Source organism: Macrotis lagotis, chromosome 5 (assembly GCF_037893015.1).
Source record: "Macrotis lagotis isolate mMagLag1 chromosome 5, bilby.v1.9.chrom.fasta, whole genome shotgun sequence".
NCBI lineage: Eukaryota > Metazoa > Chordata > Mammalia > Peramelemorphia > Peramelidae > Macrotis > Macrotis lagotis.
In genome coordinates, this window is record NC_133662.1 from 175852555 (window position 1) to 175874851 (window position 22297).

The window sequence follows — 22297 nt, forward strand, 5'->3', positions numbered from 1 at the left end:
AAAATATCATTAGCACTTATTGAAACCTTTTTTAATCCTGATTCTGTTAATAGATCACCTATTCCTCCCATTTTCCTGTCATTTAAAAATGCCATAAACTCTGATATCAAGTCATTGATAATTTTTAATAGAGTAGGGCACAACATTAGATATATTTCTAGGTTGTCTCCTGGTTCTGTGAAGGAGGTGTTTTTATTATCAAATCATCCTAGAAAAATAATATATAATACTGTAAAGGGGAGTTCAAAGATATTTGCTAGATTCCAGTTATAAATGACAATTGAGGGAAGGAAGATGATGAGCTGTTTTTAAATCTTAGTATTTTTGTTATTCTTTAATAATTAATGTTTTTATATTATAGTTACCTGAGTTTGTTATTATACTACTCTGTGAGGACAAAGACTCTGTTTTAGCTAAGCTTATCTTTCCTAGAATCTAATACTGTGATTTGCAGTCAGTGATTAATAAATGTTTACTGAATTATTTTAATAGTAATTTAATAGTTTTAATAGTTAACCAAAAAAGTGCTAAATGCCATTATTATTTTATTTTTTTAAAGAATTTTGCAAGGCAAATGGGGTTAAGTGGCTTGCCCAAGGCCACACAGCTAGGTAATTATTAAGTGTCTGAGGCCAGATTTGAACTCAGGTACTCCTGACTCCAGGGCCAGTGCTCTATCCACTGTACCACCTAGCTGCCCCCCCCCAAATGCCATTATTATTAATAATAATCTTGTCCAGGCTATTCCTGAAATATGAATTATGTTGGGCATATAACTGCAACATATTTTCAAATATAAAACAACATAACAGAATAAGGAAAAGGTGTGGTCCTGCCTTCTAGGAAGAGTAAGAAATAACTTGTAGAGAACTATAGTATTAGAGAGGTTTCTAGGAAATATTGCAGGATTTGGAGACCTACAGTGTTTTCAGTAGACTTATAGGGTAAGTGAAAGATTTTTAGGGTAAGCACCATAATTGCCCAGAATGAGAAGACTTGGATGGCAGTGATGAAGAGAAAAATATACTCCCTTAAATCTAGTTGCTTCAAGTTGCAATAAATAACCTTAGCAAATTCATTGGAACCTTGTTCAACTCTTCCCGGCATTCTTAAGTACAACTAATGTAGCAGAAAATGGAAAATGTGCATGTGATATCTGTTAGTTATTAGATTAATCCTCTTATAAACTTCAAACAAAGGTTAATTTATTAAGTGGGAGCTTCTACATTTATCTAGATTACTTAGTCAAGAGGGCAACTGAATTTGAAAAAATAATTCAAGATGAAAGGCAGCAACTTTATTTTTGAATTGTATTTGGCATAGGGGTTTTGGCACCATTAAAAACTAAAGTTATCAGAGAAATATGTATTCTGGCCAAGGGCCTTTATAGTAGAAATAGAATTTTGACTGATGTTGTAAAGCAGAAAAGCAAAGATTTATGCAAACACAAACTGCATGTGCATATTGTTCTAGTATTAGATATAATACATGCAAAGTTTAGTGATATTAATGTAATCCAAGGTAGCAGAGAGGAATAGCACTTTAATTTTTTTTGATAGCTTTAATTTTTATACCCTTATGACTGAGTGATAAGTCTCTTTTGGGGGCAGATAGGTGGCATAGTGGATAGAGCACTGGCCTTGGAGTAAGGAGAATGGGAGTTTAAATCTGGCCTCTCAGACACTTGATGCTAATTAGTTGTGTGACCTTCATCGTCTTGCATCCAGGGCCATCTCCAGGCATCCTAATACATATCAGACCGCTGGATCCAGATGGTTCCAGAGATTGGCGACTTAGCATAATAGCACTCACTCAACTCCAATTCACATACATGTCATGGAATCACCTCCCTTGACATCATGGTCTTCTTCTAAAATGAAGGACAAATATCATTAGGTCTCTTTGGAATACCTCTTTCACATTTTCTCTATTCATTCCTCATTTCTGATTTCTCTTTTGGGTCTCCTTTTCCTTTTCTTCTTCTCTTAATTCCTCTTCCTTTCTATTTTCTAGATTTTTCTCTTTTCAAACAGAAAGCAGCTTTCTGTGTGCTTAATTTGCAACATAATATAACATGCATTACCTGATTTGGGATCAAATAGGTTAAGAAAAACTGACTTTTCAGAGTAGTAAATAGATAAATCTGTCCTTAGAAGATGAGAAGAAACATCAGAAAGGATGAACAGGTAGGCAGGGTTACAATAGACTAGAATAAAGGAATGATTTTAACTGTTCCAAGTTGTTTGCTTCCTTATGTGTAATTAGGAATTATAATAACAAAGAGGGGAAGAAGGACTCAAAACTATGAAAAAAAGGGAAAAGACCTTCTAAACTGCCAGAATTCTTTTTAAATTAATTTTTATTATATTATTTGAGTTTTACAATTTTCCCCCCAATCTTACTTCCCTCCCTCTACTCCCCTACAGAAAGCAATCTGTCAGTCTTTACTTAGTTTCCATGTTGTACCTTGATCCAAATTGGGTGTGATGAGAGAGAAATCATATACTTAGAGATCAGATAATAAGATATGTTTTTTTTCAAAATTAAAGAGAATAGTCCCTGAACTTTGTTCAAACTCCACAGCTCCTTATCTGGATACAGCTGGCACTCTCCTTTGCAGACAGCCCAAAATTGTTCCCAATTGTTGCACTGATGGAATGAGCAAGTCCTTCAAGGTTGGTCATCACCCCCATGTTGCTGTTAGGGTGTACAGTGTTTTTCTGGTTCTACTCATCTCACTCGGTGTCAAACTGCCAGAATTCTTACCTGGCAGGGTGCTTTAGACCAATTGAGAGAGAATCTTAGGGATTATTTAGTTTATAAACTTTCTAAAGTACAGCAAAATGAGACTCCAGATTTCCCTTGACAAATCTGTCATGAGAAAGCTGGTTTTCATCAAAAATTCCCTCAGAAGTAGGTGCTTCAGGCAAGTTTATTTTTACCAATGTTCTCTGGAATTAAGGATAAATCATTCCTTTGAGACTAGTTGAACGAGTAACTAGCTCTCCCTTTACAAAAGTGAGTTACCAGCTAAGAAGCAGTAGTTAAGTTTTTTGGTTAGGGTTAGGGTCAGGGTTAGAGTTAGGGTTAGGGTTGGGGTTGGGTTAGGGTTAGGGTTAGAAACTATCACCAATACCAACACGTTGTTACATTCGGAGGCTTGTCCTAATAAGAAATATCTGTCTAATCTATATATCTATCTTAAAATAAAAAGAAACACTATAATGCATATACACAAACTAAAATATACATACACAAAATGTATCTAATAGCTAATAATAGCTAACATATCTATTTTTTTTTCCTGCTTGGAAGTTGTAAAACTATTTAAATTTGGTTTTTTTTTTAAAAACAGGGAAGATTTGTATTAACTGATGAAGGTTGAAGTAAAAAGAGCAAACAAAACAATATACACAATGACAATAATAGTTTAAAGAGCAATAAAACAGAACTGTATAATTAAAATGATCAATCTTGTGGCTGGAAAATCAATATCTCCTTTCATTGTTGAAGTGGGGGACCTGTGGGCATGGAATGATCAGCTGTAGTCGATGGGTTAGGTGGATTTGTTCGTTTTATTTTGTTATCATGGAAGGTTCAAGAATAGTCTATTTGGAAATGATTGTGATGAAAACAAAAGTAATCAAAACAATTTTTAAAAAAGAATGCTAGAGGGATTCAGGGAAGGGAAGATGGTACGCTATTCAACTCAATAGTTATTGAACATTAACATTCTTTAAGTATTTACTGGTCTTTGATCATAAGCCTTAGATTTAAAAGTGCCAATAATACCCTTATTATTAGTCACAAAATATTATGAAAATGCATACTATGTGCAAGGTCCTATTCCAGAGCACAAGGTACTATATATCTAGAATGCAAAGACAGAAAAGAAAAAGTCCTTGCCTTAAAGGAATATATTTCTTTTCCACATAAAAGTTTCAGGGGGGAAATAGGGAATGAATAACAACACATTTTTACAGAGTACTCTCCTCACAGTTACTCTATGAGGAGACTAGGAGGAGTTAAACGATTTGCCTATGATTACACAACTGGGACTTGTACTCCCAGGATGCAAACTTGAGTGATTCATTGATGCCATAAACACTCCTATTTATGGTATTGTGCTCTCTCTCTCTCTCTCTCTAGCAGTGGTTTAGAAGATGAATTTGTAAGTTTTTCATGCACTCAGTATATATGTCTTCTAGAGCTGTGCTGGCTGTGGGATGCCAGTCATTAGAGAAACATAGAAGAATGATTCAGGTTAGCAGACATTATTAGTCCTCACCAGTGCCCCAACTGGAGAGGTCAAAACAGTCTAATCTTGTTTCAAGAGCACTTAATGTCATCCCATCTGTTGGCTATTACTTCAAGGATATCAGGACGACTGAACAGTTATTAGTAAGAAAATTTCTAGGACCATCAATGGGAAGAAAAAGAGACAACAATTAGGAGTACTTTTAGAATTTTAGCAGCCTAGGCCAGTGTTTTGATCAGACTATTCCTTCCCCAGAACAGATGTGGAAATTTGTGTCTAGGGTAGTATAGTTCTCTGTATAATAAACAATATTGTTGTCAGGCAAATAACAACGAAAAGAATTCTTTCTGATGCTAGAGGGAAAAAGTAGCTCCGAGAAATTGGTTGTAGTGAGAACACATTGCATTGGAAGTGGATAAGAATTGTTCATTTCATAATCAGCTAAAAAAGGCTTCAAAGATAAGTTTGAAAAAGTGAAAAGATCTTTCATAGAATAAAAATACCTGCTGGAGTGGCTAGGTGGCATAGTGGATAGAGCACAGGCCCTGGACTCAGGAGTACCTGAGCTCAAATCCGCCCTCAGACACTTAAAAATTAACTAGCTGTGTGGCTTTGGGCAAGCCACTTAACCCCATTGCCTTGCAAAAAAAAAAAAAAAAAACAACTAAAAAAAAATAAAAATACCTGGGCAGTTATTTTATTTCCATTGCCTTTCCAAATATGGGGTATTTCCTAAGAATTACATTTTACCTCTTTCAGAGAACAGCCGAGTCTGAGTGCACTATGATTAATAGCAATTGATATCATTGGTTAGCGGATGGGTTCTGAACCTCTCTCACAGCTTTGGCTAATCTTGAAAATCACTTGAACTGAGATGGAACCAGTTTGTTCCAGGGATTCTGGTGCTGAGCAGTTTATATATTCTGCAACTCAGAATGTTTTCATAGATTTCTTAGATTGAGCCTGTATTTTTGTGGCATAGTTTTGCAAAAGTCAATTCTCTCCAGAAGTGGAAGCATGATTAAAAAATCAAAGCAATATTTGTACTATAATTTCATTAAGCGTGACTTAAAAGTCTTATGTTTTACTTTTACCTGCCAGAGATTTAGCAAAGTAATCTAGCTATTCTGCTTCTGTTCTCTCCATACATATCAAATGACGATAAATTCTTTTGATCACATCTTGGATTAAAAAGTTCCAAATATTAATGTTCTTATTAGTTATATAATATTATGAAACAAATTGGGAGCAATCTAGGGCTTTACTTTCTGAGGCATCCATGTGTTTGGGAAAATAGTCTCTAAGACTCCTGCAGATTAAAAATACAAAAGATTAAGAATAAGATGCCAGTTAGTTTTCAGAACAAAAAAATCAAAGTCATCAAGTCATATTTTAAAAAAGCTCTAATAATTTTAGAATTATTAAAACAACTCTCAGGTACCACTTTGTATGAATTAGATCAGTTAACATGACAGAAGAGGAAAATGACAAATGGTGGAAGGGATATGGAAAAGCAGGGACACTAAGCACTGTGGAATTATGAACTGGTCCAACCACTTTGGAGAGCAATTTGGAACTACACACTTTGACCCAGCAATAGTCTATATTTCAGAGATTTGAAAAAAGGGAAAGAACTTATATGTAGGGGAAAAAAAAGGGAAAGAACTTATACGTAGAAAATTATCTACTTATATGTAGCAGTTCTTTTTGTAATGCAAGGAATTGGAAATGGAGGGGAGGCCCATCAATTAGGGAATGGCTGAAAAAGTTATGGCATATGATTGACAGAATACTATTATTTTATAAAGAATGAAATTGAGAAGACATTCCTTTAGAACTGGTTAGAACTGATACCAAATGAAGTGAGGAGAACCAGAATATTGTACAAAGTAATAGCAACATTGAAAGGATGATCAAAATTGTGAAAGTCTTAGCTACTCTGAACAATGCAATGAACCGGAATAACTCAAAAGGACTGAGGATGAAAAATGCTATCCACCATCAGAGAAAGAACTAAGTGCAGATTGGAGAATATTTTTTGCTTTATTTTTCTTGCCTTTTTTTTGGTAACATGGCTAAAATATAAAAATGTATTTTGTACGACTGCATATGCATGATAGATTGAGAAAAGGCCGAAGGGAGAATCTGAAACTCAAAAAACCTGAATATTAAAAATTTCAAAAGAAATTTAAGTTAAAGAAAGTGCCTGAAAGTCAATTCAATAATTCAGTTAAATATATCAATTGATCCTAAGCATATTCAATGACAAAATAAATTAAAATACAATATACTACTTAAATAAGCAATAACTTTAAAAAACTGGAGGAAGATTCAGTACTTGCAGCAGAACCAGGGGCATAAAATGATGACAATATTACCTAAATTAATTGACAAATTAAGTTTTATACCAATCAAACTACCAAAGGGATACTTAAAAAACTAGAAAAATAACAAAAATCCTCAAAACTGTTTCTTTGGAGAAACAAAATGATCTATTTCCAAGGAAATAATTTAAAGAGTGAAGACCAGACCTCAAACTACAATATAAAGAGCATCAATCATCAAAACCCTTTAGTGTTGGTTAAAGAAAATAAGATTAATTGATCAATGGAATAGATAAGGGAAAAAATTACATACTTTCACACACTCCTTTCTGTTCTCATTCAGTAAGTGCCAGATAGATATTACTTTTCAAACTTAAATATTTTGATATTCCCCACTTTTAAAATCTATTTCCCCCTTTAACTCAATTAAATTTTTAAATATTTTGATATTATGCCCTTTAGTGTACCCATATTAACCAGTGAGATTGTCTATAGTATCTTTTGGCCAAATGTTTCCTTATCTATTTTATTCATCTATTTTTGCCATTATGATTGTTTTGAGATTGTTACTCTGCTTTTCTCGAGTTCAGCTGAAGAATAGGTTTCCACCACTAATTTTAAGTCTGTGTACCTGTTTCAAGTATTTCATTTTGCTGGATTCTGTTTTCTAATCTATTCAATCCTCTTCTATTTTATGGTAAAGTTCATCCCATTCACTTTTACTCATCCTATTCTCTCATACTTTTTTCTCTTTGCTATTTGTCCTCTTTACATAGAAGAAAGGCTTGGAATAGTGCCAAAGGTCTAAGATTGATAACAGCTTCCAATGTCTGGTCTCTTCTCTTTCCCTTACCCAAATTTAGATGCTTCCTCTTTTTCTTTCCTTTTAAATCTTAGTTCGTGAATCCTTTCTCTGAAATTATTTTTCTTATAAATAATCCCTTTATCACTTCTTTTACAGAAAACTTTTGACCACTATAGATCAAAGTGTTTAAGTGAGGTTTAAGTGATGTCTGGTCCCCTACTCCTTTTCTCGGTAAATTGCTATTATATTCTTACTTCGTTTTTAACTTCTAGGACAGCCCAACTTAGCAGCAGTAGGGCTGCTCCTACCATTCAGAGGCTGTTTGAACTTTGTTTTAGAAGACAATAGGAAAGAGATGCAAGTGAATTGAATTTAAACCTTTCTTTTCTTCCCTTACCAGCCTGTACTCTATCCAAAGTCAGGGTAACAAATCTGGTTAACAGGGCCGCAAATCACTCTGGCTCTTGAGGATTGGCCAATAGGTTTCAGACCAAGCCCCACTTGGCTATAGTTTTGGTTCAAAGTGAATAAATAGCAATTATTTCTGTTTTGGTTAGAAAGTTCTTCCCCTCCCAGATATTTTTTCTTAATTATGCAAAAAAGACTATTTGTTCCTTTATTTCTTTTCTACCAAATTAAACCACAGAGAAACCCTGAAGTTGCCCTGTTTTTTTTTTGACTAGGTAACATTGAAAAAGTGAGGCTAGTATCTTTACATACACCCTGACCCCCCTCATTTAAATCCAATTAACTTACACTTCCCAGTATTCACCTCCTAGGTGGTCAAATTTTCTTTAAGAAAGGACAATCACCCACCTTATCAGACATCCTTAATAAACTTTACACTTCTTAAAGATACAATTTTCCCATTCTCACTTTCCCCTATCAGAATATCAACACTTCAACCTCTGACTTTTCTGATTGCTCATCGGCATTTACCTTTTTCTTTTTATTCCTGTTTGTATTACAAAGTCTCCAGTCTAGTCTTTTTAATCAGTAATGCGCCACCTGGCCATATCTACAATTATTACTATTATTTTTTTAAATTTTTTCTCTCCCCTTTATCCCTCAAGCGAGTCTATATTTATGGGGGGGAGGGTATTTCATTTACTCTTAAACAAGAATATTTTATTAATGTATAAAAAACATTTGTACAAAATGAGAATATTAAATAAAAAAATTAAAAAAATTAAAATCAGGAATGCTTAGATTTACACCATATCTAATATTTTTCTCCTAAAAGAGATTTAGGTTTCCTGAGCAAGTTATTCAAGGCTCTAAATCTAACCTTTTTTGAACTACTGTATTCCATGCTTTCTGCTTTTCCCTTTCCTGACCTCAGATATTTAACTTTTTTTCCCTTCTAGGCTCTTGTTTATTATCTAACCCTCTGAACGCTTAATAATAAGCAAGAGGGAAGGGGATAGATAGGCAGAGGTTTGAGACTTGAGTGTGATTTAAATCAAACCACCCCGTGTACAATTTAGGAGTAAGGAAAACACACAATTGAAACATCAGTTTAACACTTAACTAATCATTTTTATTAAACATCCAAAAGAAAACACTAAAGGGTTTTCATTCCCAATTATCCTGAGCTACAGACTACTGAAAAAAAAAGAGAGGTTCACAGTTACTTATCACCAGCTTTAGCCCTTCTTGATTTTTCCAAATTGATAATTCGTTATCTCGATAATCTGTAAATCGCCCAGGATTTATGAAATCAAAGGGCACTGAGTCAGTTTTTCCAAAACCCTTATTTTCTATAGTTAAGGCAATGAGCTCAAACCTGTCCTTCCCAATGCTCAATTTAAAGTTGTAGCAAACAGCCTCCCCAACTCCGGTAGCTCAGTCAAGATTTCAGGTTCACAACTCAACCTCTGTCACTTTAGAGCAATCCAGAGGGGGGGACTGGATCAGGTGGGTGTGTCCTACTTGACCCGGAAACGGACATTCCCAGTGTCAAGTTTATTTGAGATGTCACAGAAGATTGTCTTATTTTCCTAGATTTCCAGGTTTTATTGCAAACCCCTCCCACTCCCTTAAGATTCTGGCAAAATAAAAACTTTTAAGACTTTTCAGTTAAAACAACCTCATGAATAATCCTCCCCAATTCCAATTCTAATTAGGAACGTCCCATAACAAATCCTTTATTCTTCCTTTCTTAGGAAGTTAACATTAGGGTAATAGTCTTTGGACCAGCTTAAAGAACCCATCCTTAATTACAAACATCCTCATTAACAAATACCTTTCTGGATCATCCAATTAGAGAGGGCTCTCTCCCAGTTTTAAGTCAAATCATTGAATTGAGGCATTAGTGTTTGTATTTGTGGGAGAAAAATCACCTAGGAAAACAAGAAACTTGTTCAAAAAGCTTAGAAATAAAAATGGTCCTACTCCAGAGCAGTTAAAAGAACTGTTATTTATATTATCATAGAAATAATCCCTCCATTGTCTTGAACGATGAACAGTAAAACATAAGATTTCTAGTTCTGTTTAAAGAAAAAACGGGTTAGTAAACAATACAGATCTGCTGCGTTAACTGCGGCTCCTGGGTGGTGTTCAAGCTTGCCAGACCCCCGGCACAAAGTCGCTTTTCTCACTTTCCGTGCCCTAAGAACTGTTCATCCGGGAGGGGGGGGTCTCGAGATTCCCCAACAATTGTTCATCGCGGGGGGGGGTCTCGATCCCCTAAGAACGTTCAGCCAGGGGGGGATCCCCCTATAAGGGCAGTTCAGCCGGGGGACCCCCTATAAGGCCGGTTCAGCCGGGGGACCCCCTATAAGGCCGGTTCAGCCGGGGGATCCCCTATAAGAGCAGTTCAGCCGGGGGACCCCCCATAAGGGCAGTTCAGCCGGGGGATCCCCTATAAGAGCAGCTCAGCCGGGGGACCCCCTATAAGGCCGGTTCAGCCGGGACCCCCTAAGGCCGGTTCAGCAGGGGGGACCCCCTAAGGCCGGCGCGGCGCCCCGGCGGCCCTCACTGGTTCTGCACGATCTTGCCGTAGCCGCCTCTGCCCGCGTCGTAGTCCTGGCGGTACTCGTCCCGCACCTGGCCGCCCGAGCGGCCCCGGCCGTACTGGCGGCCCTCGCGGAAGCCCGCGTCCCAGTCCGTGCGGATGATGCGGTCGTCCAGCCGGGTGCCGTTGATGTAGCGCATGGCGTTCTCGGCGTCGGCGCGGCAGTAGTACTCCACGAAGCAGAAGCCGCAGGCCGTCTTCTTCACCTTGTCCAGGCCCATGACGATCTTCTTGATGTCGCCGCTCTTGCTGAAGAGCTCGTAGATCTGCTCCTCCGTGGTGTAGAAGGACAGGTTGCCCACGTACAGCGTCGAGCTCTTCTTCAGCAGCTTCTCCTGGTCGTCCATCTTGCCGCGGAAGTGCTGGTCGCGGTACCAGCCCAGCTCCACGTACGAGTCGCTCTGCAGAGCGCTCAGGAGGCCCCCCGACATGGTGGCGGCGGCGGGGCGGCGGGGCGAGGCGGGCCAAGGGCTCCCGGGCCGGGGCGGCGGCGGCGGCGGCGGCGGCGGAGGGACCGGCGGCGGCGAAGAGCCGAGCGGGGTGAGGCGCTCTACAACGGGGTAGCGGACATCCGGGCAGGTCCGGAAGTCTCCCCGCTGGGGCCAATCACAGGGCACTGCGGGCCGGAAGCGCCGCCTCCAGGGGGGAGCCAAGGAGTCGCGATCCCCGCTGCCCCTGCTGTGGGACGGTCGTGTCCGGCGGCGGCGTTGCCGTGAGATAATGAGATGTACACTTCAAACAGACACAAACGGGACGGGCGATTTTATCGAAAAAGCCCTTGGAGTCACAAATCCGGCCTCAGACACTTCATAATGACCTTGCTGTGCAAAAACCTAAAAAAAAAAAACAGAAAACAAAAAGAAAATTCCGGAAGTCCGGCATCATTGCCCTCTTCCGGGGACGTAGGCTCCGCCCCTTCCAGCTCCGCCCCCCTCCATGAAGCATTCAGGTTCGGGCCGGTGAGGCGCCGTCAGCTGGGCGATGCCAGCCCTCTGGGCGGTGCCAGCCCTCTGAGCTCTCACCCTCTAAGACTGAGGCTCAGTTTAGTGCAGTGGGAGCCGAGCCCGCCTCATCACAGGGGTCCAGCCTTCTAATTCGGACTCCAAACTTCAGTTACTTCATTTGCCCCCCGCCTGCTTAGGAAGCAATTATGGGTGATTATCAATAATGAATTATTAGGAGGATTTTTACTGATGCTGATGGATTGAGGATGAAGTTCAGAAAAAAGAGAACAACGTGAAAGAAGGTGCAGGGTCAGAATGACCAGACAGCAGTGAGAAGATTGCCACAGGCCATATATAAATATATTTATATATGCATATACATATATATATATATATATACACACATATAGTGTGAGGAAAGGGCAAGCAGTAGATTGTTTCTCATTAATGTAAATGCAATGAGCCACCAAATATGGGGGCCTGTCATAAACAGACCCCAGAATAATATTTATGACCAGACACATTTCAGGATATATTATGGGCAGGCACAAAAGAAATTCTTACCATAAAGCCAAAAGCACCAATTTACAATTTAATAAAATTGTAGAATTTTATTAAAAATTGTATATTTATATATTTATAGTTATCTATATGTACATAGATAGATATAGTCTGTGAGGAAAGGGCAAACAGTATATCGTTTCTCATTAATGTAAATGCAATGAGCCACCAAATATGGGGGCCTGTCATGAACAGACCCCAGAATAATATTTATGACTAGACACATTTCACAATACATTATGGGCAGGTAGAAAAGAAATTCTTGCCATAAAACCAAAGCACAAATTTGCAATTTAATAAAATTGTAGAATTTTATTAAAAATTATTACATATAAATATATTATATATTTATACATCTATATTACATATAAATATATGTTATATATAATAATTTATTATTAATACAATCTTGAAAAATAGAAAAAGCTAAAGATGTGGGTTGAAATCATGGTTAGAAAGATGCACACAGGAAGAATGGAATAAATGGAACAGGAGCAGAAGTGGGGTGGAAATTAGAAGTGATAAATTTTACAACTTATAAGTGGATCATAGGCCTGAATATACAACTTTGTCTACAGCCTTAGACAGAACAAAGTAGAATGCAGATTTGCATGGTTTGAAACAAACAAAAAAAATCCTTAATCCTCAGAAAATTTCTTTGAGGATGGAATTTGAAACAAACTCAAATGAAAAATATGTTTATATTTTCTTTTTTGTGTTTTTGTGTGTTTTTTTTTTAGGTTTTCGCAAGGCAAATGGGGTTAAGTGGCTTGCCGAAGGCCACACAGCTAGGTAATTATTAAGTGTCTGAGACCAGATTTGAACCCAGGTACTCCTGACTCCAAGGCCAGTGCTTTATCCACTACACCACCTAGCCGCCCCTATATTTTCATTAATATACTTATTCTTTGCTTTTTAAAACCACTATAAGAAATAAAAGATGAAGCTGGTAGATAAATTTGTAAATAATTGTTTTATGGCTAGACAGTGAGGGATTTACTAGTCTTAATATATACTAATATGGAACAATAATACCAACAATTTCTTTTAGTAGACTCTATTTGACTATTATTGATTGTAATGGGCGCAGTGGCACAGTACCTGGCCTAGAGGCAGGTGGCATAGTACTTGGCCTAGAGGCAGGAAGAATCATCTTCCTGAGTTCAAACCTGACCTCATTCATTTTCTAGTGGTTTAATCCTAGCTTTAGGTTATTTGACCCTGTCTGCCTCATTTTCCTCATCTATAAAATGAACTGGAGAAGGCAATGGCAAATCACTCCTGTATCTTTGCCAAGAAAACAACTGAACAACAACAAATTGATTATAATAATAATAGAACTCAGAGAGAGAGAGGTTCAACAGATCATAGAATGTTATAGGTGGGAGAAACTCAACACTTTCAATACCTCTAGAGGCAGCTGGTAGCTCAGTGGCTAGGACACTGGGCTTCATGTTAGAAAGATCTGAATTCAAATCAAATCTCAGTCACATAGTAACTGTGTGACTCTGGGAAAGTCACAATTTCTGTTCCCTGAATGTATTTGTGATTGGCTCACTGAACAACCAATCAGTGACTATACAAGACTGGCTAGTCACAAAGGCCTAGGTTCTGGGTCCACTTTACTCCCCTATCAAGATAATTCCCCTGAGAGCCTTTGTAGGGATAGGTTATAGCACTTGATACCTTTTGGGTATTTAAATCATCTTCATATAGTTATCTCCTACTAATTCTGACTGAATTGAGTAAGCTGTCCAACTCTTGTGCAGAACATGGATACCTGATTTATCAATCTAAAGAATAAGCCTGATTAGAAATCTAGAGTACTATCTTGACCCACCTCATATCTTCCCTTAAGAGCTCTCATGGGGCAGCTCATATTGTAACCTCTAGGAGTATTAGTGGAATTCAATTAGAGCAATGGGAACTTAGAAAATGAATCATGATTTAAGACTTACATAGCTGTGCTCAATGGCAGCTAGGTAACAAGGTACCTAGATCACTGGGCTTACAATTAGGAAGACTCATCTTCCTGAGTTCAAATGTAACCTCAAACACTTGGGCAAAGCACTTAACCTTGTTTGCCTCAGTTTCCTTATCTATAAAATGAGCTGGAGAAGGAAATGGCAAACAACTCCAGGATCTTTGCCAAGAAAACCAAAAGATGGGGTCACAGAAAGTTAGACATGATTGACTGAACAAGAAATTGTGGTAAGTGGGGAAAGGGGTGTGGTGAGGAGAGGATAAAAGAAGAAGAGACTGAGGAAGAAGGAAATAAAATAATTAAAAGGGCATGGGTGGGGACAATGAATGGAAAATGATGATAGAGTATATAAAATAATTCTCTTTATTTGCATGTAAAACAACCTAGTGATGAAAGAACCGCTCTCACATGGACTATCTAGATGGCCTCACTCAGCTTGCAGTTTCTTCCATCTCCAATCTATTATCTATGTAGCTACTAAAATGATTTACCTAAAGCACAGTTTTAACCATATCACTTCCCTCCTCAAGAATTTTCAATGGTTCCCTTAATGCCACTAAATAAAATATAAATTTCTCATCATGTCATTTAAAGTCCTTCACAATTTGGCCTCAGTCTATCTTTCCAACCTTTTTTTTTTAGGTTTTTTTTTTTTTGCAAGGCAGTGGGGTTAAGTGACTTGCTCAAAGCCACACAGCTAGGTAATTATTAAGTGTCTGAGGCCAGATTTGAACTCAGGTACTCCTGACTCCAGGGGCATGGTGCTCGATCCACTATACCAACTAGCCTCCCCCTCCAACCTTGTTTCATGTAATTTTGCTTGAGATAAAGATTTTTAGGCAAAAGAGCATTTTTATTCACTAACATCCTTCTCTCTCTCTCTCTCTCCCTCTCCCTCTCTCTCTCCCTCTCCCTCTCCCTCTCCCTCTCCCTCTCCCTCTCCCCCCCCCTTTTCTCTCCCCTCACATAATTTCAGAGTTCTGATTATATCATCTGAAAAAATTCTTTTATCTTGGATGACAACTACAATTTTTTTTTTTTTTGGTTTAGGCAGTAGCTCAAGTTGCAAGAGCCCAGTAGAAAAGAAATGAATTTAAAAAAAAAAAACTTTTTGCATAGTTAAAAGAAAAATCTATCTGGGAGTTGTCTCTTGAAAAGCATTTTTCCTTTCTTATTTTTTTTTTTTAGGTTTTTGCAAGGCAGTGGGATTAAGTGGCTTGCTCAAGGCCACACAACTAGGTAATTACTAAGTGTCTGAGGCTGAAATTGAACTCAGGTCCTCCTGACTCCAGGGACAGTGCTCTATCCATTGTGCCACCTAGCCACCCCAAGAAGCATTTTTTCTAATGGGACAGAAGAGGGGAGTGTACTTAGTGGCTAGGATAATGCTGCTTATCAATCAATCTAGCAATCAACCATTGAGAATGGTACTTCTTTCAAGAAGATAAAAGGAGCATATTTTGACAAAAGGGTTATAGGTATAAAACAGGGTTAAAACAATAAAGACAATAAAAAGGACTGTACTAGGAAATGGCTATGCATTAGTGGATAAATAATACCAGGTAGTGGAGAAAAAAAGGGAGGTTGTGAACACTGAGTAAATCTACTCAATAGATTTGGTCCACAGAGGGAATAACATACACACCCAATTGGTTTAAAAATCTATCCTATCATACAGTAGGATGGGGGGAGAAGAAGGGAGGGAAATGGAAAGAAAGGGGAAGAAGGGAGTGATAAAAGGGAAAACAAAGGTAAAAGTAAAGTCAAAATTTAAAAGAAAAGTTAAAGGGGAGCAATACATGGATGAGGAGGAAAGGAAAGAGAAAAATATAAATGGGGAAAGATAGAATGGAAGGAAAACATAGAATTAGTAATCTTAACTGTAAATGTGAATAGGATGAACTCTCCCATAAATGAAAGCAGATAGCAGAATAGATTAAAAACCAGAATCTTACAAAACGTGTTTACAAGAAACACATTTGAAGCAGAGAGATACAGGGTAAAGGTAAAAGACTGGAGCATAATATATTATGCTTCAGCAGAAGGGAACAAATCAGGGATAGTAATCCTGATCTCAGACAAAACAAAAGCAAAAATAGATATCATTAAAAGGGATAAGTAGGGAAGCCATACATTCTTAAAAGGCACTATAGGCAATAAAGTTATATCATTACTAAACATATATTCACAAGTGATATAGCATCCAAATTCTTAGAGAAGCTGAATGAATTCCAAGGAGACATAGACAGGAAAACTATAATAGTGGAACACTTCAACCTCCCTCTCTCATAATTAGATAAATCTAAGCACAAAATAAAAAAGAAGGAAGTTAAGGTGAAGTAAACCTTAGAAAACTTAAATATGATAGACATCTGGAGAAAACTGAATAGGGATAGATAAGAATATACCTTTTTCTCTGTAGTACATAACTATATCAAAATTGACCACATACTAGGGCATAAAAACCTTACAATCAAACACAGAAAGGCAGAAATAATAAATGCATGCTTTTTAGATCATAATGCAATAAAACTTACATGTAATAAAGGGCCATGGAAAGATAAACCAAAAATTAATTGGAAACAAAAAACCTAATTTAAAAGGATGGGTCGATCAAACAACAAACCATAGAAATAATCAGCCATTTTATCCAAGAAAATGACAATAATGAAATGTCATATCAAAATTTATAGGATGTAGCCAAAGCAGTTTTTAGGAAATAGGCCTATATACTATATATACCCACAAGAAATCATAAAATAATGTGAAAGGTTCTATATGTTCCAAAATATTTGTAGCAACTCTTTTTTGTAGTGGCAAAGAATTGGCAATTGAGGGGATGCCCATCAGTTGGGGAATGGCTAAACAAGTTAAGGTTTATGAATTTTATGTAGTACTATTGTTCTATAAGAAACCATGAATTACTGCACTATAGAGAAGACTGGAAAGAATTACATGAAATGATGCTGAGCAAAGGGAGCAGAACCAAGCAACAACATTGTGAATTGATTATGAGTAATGCAGCTCCTCTCAGCAGTTCAGAGACAACCTGGGAGAGTTCTTATCCAGAGGAAAGCAACAACAACAAAACCACAGAATATGAATGGATGCTATGTTCACTATGCTAAAAACTTCTATGTTTTTCCTTCCAATCTCATGGTTTTCTTTCTTTTCCCTTGGTCCTAATTCCTCATTCACAAAATAACTAAAGTGTGGGCATGTTGAACATGGGTGTACTTAATACAACTTTTACAGGACTATTAAATGCTGGGGAGGGATGGGGTGGAAATGGGGGAGAGGTGGGAAAATGTGTAACATGAATATGCCAGGTGGATGAATGTTGAAAGATATGTAGTTAGAAAAATAAAAATAAAATATCAAAAAAAGGATGTGGGGGGCTGTAACTGTCTGAATAGCTCTACTCTCCAGTATTTTCTAGGGTTTCCAAGATTGGAAAACACATTGTTGCCCTATCTCCCAACCTCCCACCTCATCCCCAGCATTAAGTAATATTGGGCAGGCCAAAATGCCAACTCCCGTGTTCTCAGAATTCAGATGCATTTCTGTGTTCCTGAAGGTAATGCTTCATGACAGCCTCCAGGGATGATCCAGATGCCATTTCTCAGACAAATGACAGGAAGGAATGTAGCTAGATTTTTCCATTTCTGAGTTTTTATCAATTGACTTGAAGCCAGAAGCTTGGTACCTCTTATAATGTACTCTGTATACAATTGCTTTATTAACTAGCATAGTACTCAGTTCTCAATTACTATTGATTAATTGGCTGATCTCCTTTCTTTTGGCTCCTGGTAGGGCTGAGGAAAGCACACACTGGGAAGGCAGCCCACATCTGTTTCCTTAAATTGAATGAGTGTCTGGGCCATGGTTTACGTTTGCCAACTATAATTTGGAGACTCTTCCTAGATTTTGAACCCTAGTCCCACCCATAGCCACCATTGCCACCTCTCCTAACCAAGCCCACTTTTTTCCTCCTGATTTCCATGCTGTAAGGATCCAAGCATCTGTCTAGAGGAAAATACACAAGGGAATTTTAAAAAGTGAATTTAAAAGAAAAAAGTACAAAATTTATCAGAATTTGCCTAAGTTTTATAGCCTGGTTTAATTTAGCATTCTGATTGTTTTTAGCTCACAAGTTCTTAGATGGGTTTTAATAGGCACATTGTTTCATTGTGCGTTTATTATTTTTATCTGGAAAATAAACCAGAAATTAAAAGTGATCTTCTTTAGACCAATAGGAAGAGACTTATTTGGAATCCTCTAAAACTTAACATGAGAATGATATTTGGAGGCAGAGCTAGCTTGGATGAAGATGGGAGAATGAGCACTTCACACATATTTCACCTCTCTATTACAAGAATGACTCCATACCTCTACTGAACATCATAGGAAGTGTCTAACCAGTACTAACTTCCATTTCCACCTTTCCAGCTGTCTATTGGACATTTGGGACTGGATGTTCTAAAGACATCTTAGACTCAATGTCTCTAAAGAAGAACTAATTTCTTCCCAAAACCTCCCTTCTTAACTTCTCTATTACTGTCAAAGATACTACCATCTTCAGTCTTGCTACTTAGGTATCATCCTCAACACCTCATTCTCTTTCACACTGTCATCCTCCCAATTCAATCTGTTACCAAGTCCTATTGATTTAACTTTTGTAATAAGTCTCACATATACCCCCTTCTTTCCTCTGAAACTGCCACCACACTGGTATAGGTCCTCATCATTTCACACCTGGACAATTACAATAACCTATTGGTTAATCAGCTTGCCACAAGTCTCCCCATTCTAGTCCATCTTCCATTCAGCTGTCAAAGTGATCTTCCCAGAAACCCAGGTTTAGCCATGGTACCTCCATAAATCCATAAACTCCAAGGGCAAATATAAAATTCTATTTGGTGTTCAAATCTCTCTTATTTTTTCATTCTTATATCTTAAACCATCCAAATACTGTGCAATCTAATGTATTTAGAGGCAGTAAAGAACATTAGAGGGGTTGATAACTTGTAATGTCCTAGAGGATGATTTGAACATATACATTCATTCAATAACCAAGCTGTGAAGCCCAGGAGTTTATGAAGAGATGATATGATCAAAGGGTACACATCATCAGAATAATAATGAAGAAGATGTGAGTGTCAAATGGGCTGGAATAAAGAAACCTTTTTTTTGTGCACTTTAAAATTCCTAGAAGGAGTTAGAAACCACAGTAAGAAATGAACATAAAGTGATTCCTTTTCTCTTTTTGAAAACTAAAATTAGTAATGATTTAGAAGCATCTTTTTAGGCAGTCTTCTCTAGACACAGGCATGCTATTAGAGGGAATGGGATCAGAATCAGAACACTTAAGTGAGTTCTTTGAACTTATCAAATCAAGGACAATCTCAACAGAATCCAGGGCAATTCTGACTTAGATCTGAACTCAGATTTGTACAGCATGACGCTGAAATAGTACCCTTGTATGCACCACTGTTGAAAAGGGCATGCTTCACTGTAAGAAAGACACATAAAAACAGATTTTATAAATGTTAAAATAAAATTGAAAAAATGGATCAAGGAATTTAAATTTCCCAAAAGTTGCAGAAGTTTGTCAATCACAAAGTTAGATCCTAATATGATACTAGAAGTTGCCCAATAGATACTTACATATTAGTTCACTCTAGTTTGGACCAATCTTTCCATATTTATTTGAGTATTGAGCATTTGCGGTATACTAATTTGTGGGAAGAGTCATACAAAAGAAGCACAAAACAGAGATCACAAGGAATACATGTGAAGCTGAACAAAAAAAAAAAAAGATTCTCTTTGCTATTTATGTCCTCCTCTGACTTTATCATGCTATGGAGGTGATCTTTATTGCTCAGAGTCTATGCCAATGGTACACAAGCTCTACTAAACTAGAAAGACTTGGAGTACAGGCCCAGCTTAGCAAAATTCAGAGATGTTTTTCAACAGAAGATTGATAATTAACTGCCTGCTTTTGAGTTGTTTATATTCAATTGGGAAAGATGACATGTACACAAATATATATATACATACATATATATATATATATATATATATATATATATATATATATAAAATAAACAGGGCCATTTTGTGGGGGGTACTAGAGGCTGGAGGGATCAGGATAAAGTGGTCTTTGTGTTGAACTTTGAAGGAATTTAAAGTGAAGGTGAAGAAAGAATCATTCAAAGAATAAGCAACTGGAGACCGAAGATGGAAAGTCATATGTGAGCAATAGCAAGAAAAGCCATTTGGCTAAACAATAACATATAAGAATAGGAGTAAATAAAAGTTACAAAGCGGTTTGGAACCAAATTGTGAAGGATTTTAAATGTTAAATTGAGATAGTTGTGTTCAATTTTACAAGTAATAGGAAGCTATTGGAGTTAGATCTTATTGACCTTTCCCCTTTTTAAATTCTTTTAGGACAGTCTGTATCTTACCACTTGGCCAGACATTTCCATGAGGAAAACTACTTTAGAAGAAGATAGATAGGTGAAGGAAGAGAGTTGAGGCAGGTAATTAGAAAGCTTATTAAATAGTCCAGCTGAGTGGGAATGAGGGATGGAACTAGTGACCAGATGAGTAGAGGGAAAGAGATAGAGAGGAGAAATGGTACAATTAGCAACTGGGGGTAGGGAACAGGAATTATGAACCAATTTGAGGTGGGAACTTGGGGAAGTAAGAGTTAGCACTGATACAGCACTTTCAGGGTTTCAAAACCCTTCACAGATTCCTCATTTTATCCTCACCATAACCCTGAGAGATAAATGCTTTTTATCACCATTTTATAGATGAGGAAGGTACAGGTTAAGTGTCATTTCCAGGGTCATGCCCAGTATCAAGACAGAATTTTATCTCAGGTCTTTCTGATGCTAGGATTAGTTCTGTTTCAGATACGTTGAGTTTGAGATACCTATAGAACCTATGGCTCTATAGAACCAATAGGCATTCTGGCATCAAGGCAATTCATAAGAGAGGAAGATCAAGGAAAGCTAGTGTAGGATTATGGACTCAGGTGGACTTAGATTTGGAACCAGGTGACCAATTAGTCAAATCCTCTCCTGAGGGGCTGTTATTTGTCCAAGGTTACTAGAGAAGAGTTCCTGAAAGGAGAGGTATTTAAACTATATTCTAATCTGGTCATGTTTCTACATGAAATTGTGTGGTTTATTAACCTTTTTGTGACTTAATCTCTAGATTTTTAGGTTTGCTAAGACTCCGAGAAGCCTGGTTGAATATTTGATAATAAAAGAAATTTATATAAGTTACACTCTTTAATAATGCCATATTCATGTTATCTTACTTGATCCTCACCAAGACTAGGTAAAGGAAGTGGCATATTATCATCCCTGTTATACAAATGAAGAAACTGAGGCTTAGAAGCAGTTAAATGGCACAGTGGATAGAGCATGGGACTTGGAAATCAGGAAGAAGGGAATTGTAATCCTTCCTCAGACATTTAACAACTGTGTAACCCTGGGGCAAGACACTTAACCTCTGCCTGTCTCAGTTTACTCAATTGTAAATTAGGGATAGTAATAATATCTACCAGCCAGAGTTGTTGTGAGGACTAAATGAGCTAATATATGTAGTGTGTTTTGTAAATCTTTTAGTGCTATATATGTTAGTTATTATTAGAGAAAGCAAACGACTTGCAATTATAAATACCTTAAAAAAACTTTTGGAAGAGGGACATATATTATCTCAAGTGCTTTTTTCCTTCCCTATAGTTTAGTCAGGATTTTGAGACGATTCTGTAATGCACTTCCTACTCATATCTGCCCATTCAAGGAGTCAGCGTGCCCATCCTGACCAACCCATTAGAAGGTAATTTCTCTGCCTTTTCAAAGTTCCTAGTGCCCTTTGTTACGATCTATCTTTTATTTCTAGTTCATGCTATCTTGTATCACTTTTATTTGTGTTTCTTCTCTATCTTTTTTTATATATATTGTAAGTTCCTTGAGGGCAGGGATTCTGTAAAATTTCTATTTCCAGCGTCTGACACGGTGCTTTCTTTGTATTGGTAGTTGCTTAACATGGATGGATGGAATTGAGGGCGCACTATTGATACAGAGTACCCGTATTCTATAAAAATGAGAGCAGCTGGAGGAACTAAGGTCAAATAAGTCTATTCCTGAGGCAGGGCCTTTTACAATCAGCATGTGATATCCAGAAAAGATGGTCGGGTATAATAAAAAAAAAAACCCAATGATTGATCTAGTTATGAGTAGAATAGATGGGGCAAGCCACAAAACGAGAGGAATCTGGAAAGGGATGTGAAGCATTCTGGATAAGGTTCATTTCTGTATTATCCGGAGGTATTTATTAAAGAGGACCAAGCGGATTCTTTGGTTTGGAAGTTAAAAGGCGTTTGT

General features: G+C 37.4%; 1 protein-coding gene across 1 annotated transcript; it reads right to left on the bottom strand.

Annotated features, from left to right (window-relative positions):
• Positions 1–606: 606 nt before the first annotated feature.
• Positions 607–10917, bottom strand: NCBP2 (nuclear cap binding protein subunit 2). The gene has a single exon (XM_074187954.1). The coding sequence runs from the start codon at positions 10832–10834 to the stop codon at positions 10364–10366; it is 471 nt and encodes a 156-aa protein (XP_074044055.1). The 5' UTR covers positions 10835–10917; the 3' UTR covers positions 607–10363.
• Positions 10918–22297: the final 11380 nt, after the last annotated feature.

What these genes read in the sequence shown, in the direction of transcription:
- NCBP2 (XM_074187954.1), bottom strand. Translation starts at nt 10,834, where the DNA reads ATGTCGGGGGGCCTCCTGAGCGCTCTGCAGAGCGACTCGTACGTGGAG.